Here is a 5,814-nt window from a genome sequence, read left to right as displayed (position 1 = left end):
GTCCGTCAGTCCGGCTTGCTCATCGGGTTTACTAAAAAAGTTAATAACAATAGAAATAAAACTCCCATCACTTCGACTTCAGAGTCGTCAAAGACTACCTTCTTCTTCAGACTTTCAGGGTTATAGACTCCGGTATTAAGAATATCAGTTGTGTGAAATGGGGAGTCATTTTTTTATTGGCTATGGGAATTGTGAAGTCGAAGGGAAGCATTGGTTTTGACTTTCATAAGCATCCTCACTTATCCTCAGTCGGATTTTTAAAGAGCACTATCTCTACCTTTTCAGGTGGCAGGTCAATAGTTCTTTTTTCTGTTATAAACAACCGATGTATTTTCTTTGATACTCCCGTAGTATGACCATTATTTTGAAGCAAACTGAGTTGGAAACATCATCAACTGTTTCAAAAAATGATGCTGACTTTTTTTTTTTTTTAAAGGTTTTATGAATGAATGGCTTAGATCTTTGTGGAAGCAATTTTGTTTTTCCTATGTATTAGCACACGGATGCATACCTACCCCTAATAGCAGTCTAGGTTTTTCATTTGTTTTATTACTGGTAGTTTTAAAGTCTGATCTGGAGCTGCATGGAAAGAATGAAAAATGACTTTAACCTAAGAGGCACCTCTTCTACTTCGTGATGAAGATAAGGATGTAGCCTCTGAGCGTAACTCTCTTTCAGAGCTGTTCCTCTATTTTCCTCTGTATAAAGCTGTGTTTTTGAGACACAGCTTATGGAAGGGCCATCTTTTGAGTAACCTCCCTGTGTGTCTTGTATTTTTGTGATGTAGGCTGTGATCCTTCAAGACATCTCAAAAACCTCCAACTGTTTGTCTTAAGTGGGAAAGGGGACTACAGATTGGGAAAGTGAAAGGTTTAATCTCAAATCTCGAGATAGCTACATCCACGTTTTTATTTCCTACGTCTGTCTTTGGGGTAAATGTAAAACTAGAAAAAAGTAAAAAAGTGCATTACTCACAGCCCAGATAATCCATCCGGGTATTTGTGACCTTTCAGGGGATGTGTCCTCTCTAAGCATTCGATGACGTCACAGTGGTGCTACGTACCGTACGCCGTCACCCAGGGCATCGACTTGGTAGCCACTTGCCCTCTGATCGCTGTGTGTCAGTTGACAGTGCATCGTGTTTTGTGGATGGAACAGAAACACAGGCTATTCCTGTCACACCCGGAGTTAGACAGAGAGCCCAGAGGTCCAGCTGATCTATTTCTTTTGCAATGAGCATCAGAGAAACATTATCTTGAGGGGAGGCGTGGAGAAAAGAAAAGGTTAAAGTACTTATTCCTTATGAACTTGAAGAAAAACACAATGATTTCTTACAAACCCTTCCCGTGTGAACTTATTTTGAAATAGGACTATGACCGATATTTTCTTCTTTTTTTCCTCACACATGGACTTTTTTTTTTTTTTTTTTTTAAATCAGAGGGGTTTTAAAGAGCTCTTGGAGTGAGTACTGCCAAACACAGAAGCCTTGTTTTGGGTTTCATAATAGAGAAGTTCAGTCAAAATGCTGTATAGTCTAATCCCGCAGAAGGCTCAACGAATGAGTTTCTCAAGACGACAGCTTACAGTTGTCACCACAACCTCTTCCTATAGGTTCACAGGCTTGGGGACTCGAAGGAAGTCACTGGAAACCAACAACCGATTGCCAGAACAGCTTGCCTTCCTTTTTGCTTTCCCTTCAGACGATTTAAGAGGCTCGGTGCTCCACTGACCAGCTGTATGGCATGTTGGAGTGTCGGAGGTCCGCCCAGACACTGATACTGTATGACTCAGAGGAACTAGTATAAAACAGACAATCAAATATAGTTCCCAACTTGTTCAGGAAGGACAGTAAAAAGAGGCTCTGGGTATTTATTTAACTTGTGACAAATATAAGGCTTGAGAGGCACGGCGTGTTTTTATTTTGTGGATGCAGCACATAGCCCTTCTTGGAAACAATCAGGGAGAATTCAAATAGACAGAAATCCTCTGGTCAGCACAAACTTCAAGCTAGCAATTCTCAAGACAACATGAAGCTGTTTTTTAGTGTCAGCTACGGTCAGGAGCGTGTGTTGTGGCATTTGGAAGAGGAATTAGGGCAGTTAGCTAATTGCACGCTTGAAAATGACAAGCCACTTGAAAATTCAAAAGTCTGACTCAAATCCAAAAAGAAATTGGTATAGCTTTGAACTCCGCAGTTGTTATTCCATACTGAATTTTAAGCACTTCTTATTAAACATGGAAAATTTGCTTTTTCCCCTAACTTTATCCTGAGCATTTTGCTATTCTTAGCTTGCCTTCTGAAGTGTTCTCAATTTAAAAGATAGAGCAAATGGGTTCTATCTGTTATGTTAATTCGGTAAACAGCCTTGGTTTGCTGTATATTTTCCATCAACACTCTGCAGTGGTGCTTGTAGTCAAGTCTGAGCTTTCTAACCAGGGGCCATAAGTCAAGAAATAGCCTACTTACTGGTCAGCAGTCTCTCAGATTTCAGAGATCCTTAAACGCTTTCTGACGGATCTATTTAGGGTACTTTCCTCACATTTTCTTTATACAGATGAAAGAAAAAATATAGGAGAAATTTTCTTAAACTCTCCCGGAAGTGAAAAGATAAGACAACCTTGACTTGAAATGATCTCTCCTTAAAAAAAAAAAAATAAAGGACGTTTTCAGTTCTTCTACCTGAGGAAAACAGAGATTATTATTTCATTATCTTCTAATTAGAAAGTCAAAATCAGCATCATGACAAAGATCTTTGGTTGGTAAAATAGACCGTCGTTTTTCCATTTGAGAAAGAAACTTTTCTTCCTATCATTCGGTGGATCCTTGTCCTCAAGGAGAGTATTTCAGAGTCAACGCAGAGTTAGGGTCTGATGACTGACTCGTGTCTAAATAGACGCCTGAAACCAAACACATCAATACCGAGCGTGGATTTAATGTTGCATTTGTGCTTTTCATCACTGATTTTAGCAAGTTAAATTGTTTAGATTACAGAGAAGACATTCTGGTCTTTTATTTGCTTCGAACAATAGCTGAAATTCAGGATTTTTACACATCAGCCTGTTTTTTGTTTGTTTGTTTGTTTGTTTGTTTGTTTTACGGGGGTGCAAATCGGCAACAGTCCTGGGATCACATTTCTTCTGCTGTGTTTCTTTCTCTGTGAAGTAGCCCTTGGAAGAACTTTTGCTGCCTGGGGTGGAGGAGAGAAGGCAGTGGTGGTGAGAATGTGCCCAAATGAAAGAACAGTCAGCTGGAGAGGCTTCTAAGTGAATTTCGTTTCAGAGAAGCGGGTAGAAGGTAGCAACGAGGAGGAACACTCTAGTAGTGCACACGGCCTGGGTGTCTCCAGGCTGGCACCAGTGACGTTTTTGACTGGATCATTCTCGGTTGTGGGAACTGTCCTGTGCATTGTAGGATGTTTAGCAGCACCCCTGGTCTCTACCTGTAGGTGCCAGTACCACAACATTGCCAAGTGGCCCCTGGAGGGGAAAATCACCCGCACTTGGGAATCACCAGTAGAGCCCTATAGAATCTCAGGGTACAGGGATATGTAGAGTCATAACAGGGAGTGACAAAGCCTCATTCAGGTCACTCAGGCACACCTTCCCATAGCAATTCAACTTGAACAGTTGATGATTCCTCTTGCTAATTCGCTCTTATTTTTATCCTCAGTTGAGAAGGGACTTTCTCTCATAGGTTGTCTGGTCACACTGAGGTCACTAGATCCTAGATCTGCCCTCAGTTCCAGGTTGAAACTTCTCTCCTCATATCTACCTGTCCCCTGTCTCAGGTTCCCTGGCTTCTACCTAAAGAATTGCCTGGAATAAACTGGTAGGCTGCTTTAAGTTGTTTTGGTTCAAAAGCTTCCTTTTTTTTTTCATTTTGTTTTGTTTTAAACCACAGTTTTCTCAAAGCGTCTCAATTACTTCACTCTCTTATGGTTCTCCACCATGCCCCCATCCCCCTCATTTCTGTTAGGCTATGTGGTTAAGCAGAGCTCATGTCACACGTACTAGGTCTCATTTGTTCAAAATAATCCATTAATACAAACTCCAGCAGTGTACTAATCAGTCACGTTTTGCTTCCTTCAGCGCCAGGCAAAGTTCCTTTCCATTCATGTATTATTTTGTGATCCAGTGGGCGGGGGAGTCTGTAGATTGCCTTGCAAATCATAGTTTTCGAAAGTATCCTTTTGTTTATTCTGTAACCTGGGATTCCAGCTCCAAATAAACTGCTTTTTTTTTTTTTCCTCCCACTTGAAGGCTAGGGGCGGATACAGGAGTGGGTTGAGGGGTTGATCTCTTCATATTGCAGTTGTATCACTGTTTCCGATATCAGATATTAAAATGTCTGTGTATATAGACAGCTGAATGGGTGGGAGCCACCTGACAGTGTAGTGCATGACCACGAATTGCCAAGTCACTGGATGAGTGTGCTTTCTCTTTCAGAGAAAGCTAAGAGGTCGCAAACCAGTAGTGTTACCTTGGGCATTTTATGGGTGTATTGCTTCTATCTCAGGCAGGTTTGGTTAGGTATATATAAAAGCAAATTATATGTTCAAGGGAGCCAGAAGCAAGGAGAACCACGTATTGAAGATAGTGAAGAGATAACAAATGTAACATAAGAAACACCTGCCAATTTCTTTGCTAGTGGGTGTGGAATGAAAATTGTTTTGAAGGAAAGTAGATATGTATTTTGAAATATAATGGCTGTAGACCAGAAAAGCTAGATTATATGTCATTGGTAACTGATCAAAAGGAAACACACACACACACACACACACACACACACACACAAGCACACCCCCATTCTTCCCCATAAGTTACACCCAGAGTAATTCAAAACATAATTTATAAGTGTAACAGAAGAGGAAAGTCAACATAGATCAGTGTTTTCAATACATTTTTTTAAAAGCTGGCTATGTTTAATTTTTTACCTGTTCTGAAATCCTCGTCTAGTGAAAATAAAGGTGGTTTCTAGATTTTAATGTGATTAATTTTTTTTTTCTTTAAGCTTAAAGAAGAATTCCAAAGAACGGCCAACGTATCCAGAGCTTATGGTAAGTATTGTTAGCCATGTAAACATGTCCAAACTAACAGCTAGTAAAGATAAAGTGACTAATACCTGAATTATAATCAAACAGCTGTATCGGAAGAGCTGACTCACTGGGATATTGGTAACTGGAATTGAACTCAAGAAAAAAAAAGAGTCAAGTCCTTCATTGGTCCTAAATCCTTCTTGAGTATAACCTGGGGCATGTCGTCAGTCTTAGCAGTTTTTTTCCATGTTGATAAACGTCATCATAGAGACCAAATTATGTCTATAATATTTATATTTTCAAAGTTCAAAATATAGAGTCACATATTGCTAATATGAAAGGAAGGAAAGCATAATTTAACAGATTTCAATAATGACACTTAAATACTATGTGACTGATCAGTTTTTGATAGAATATTAGGATAAATTGGATGAACTTCTTTTTGGTGAGTGTTCAGAGAAGAAAGAATCACTTTTATTTTTTCTTTCCGGTTCTCACTTTAGTGGACAATAGTAAAATAATATCTTAATAATTTGAATTATGTGACTTCAGCATTCACGGTTTATCATTAGTATGGCCTATGAAAAAAAGAGTGAAAATAAGACTTGAGTTGTTGTTTTAAAATAGTTTCTCTTAAATCGTGGTGCTTGCAATTCTAAGCTAATTACAAATGATTCTTTAATGTAGATGGTAGGGCCCTAAACTTTGCCATCCTTATCTAAGTATATGTTGAATGTGGGAGAAAAACACTTTTATTTTTAAAATATTATAAAATTCA

General features: G+C 39.1%; 1 protein-coding gene across 1 annotated transcript in view; it reads left to right on the top strand.

The window, feature by feature from the left end:
- MAP2K6 (mitogen-activated protein kinase kinase 6) overlaps positions 1 to 5,814 on the top strand; it is a 105,024-nt gene that overhangs the window by 92,897 nt on the left and 6,313 nt on the right. Inside the window, exon 11 of the mRNA XM_011370406.2 lies at positions 5,012 to 5,057. Coding sequence (XP_011368708.1) covers positions 5,012 to 5,057 — 46 coding nt within the window. The remainder of the gene's footprint in view (positions 1 to 5,011; positions 5,058 to 5,814) is intronic.

This window comes from Pteropus vampyrus, unplaced genomic scaffold, assembly GCF_000151845.1.
Source record: "Pteropus vampyrus isolate Shadow unplaced genomic scaffold, Pvam_2.0 Scaffold169, whole genome shotgun sequence".
NCBI lineage: Eukaryota > Metazoa > Chordata > Mammalia > Chiroptera > Pteropodidae > Pteropus > Pteropus vampyrus.
The sequence above is the reverse complement of the archived record's forward strand: the minus strand, read 5'-3'. Positions and strand labels throughout refer to the sequence as shown.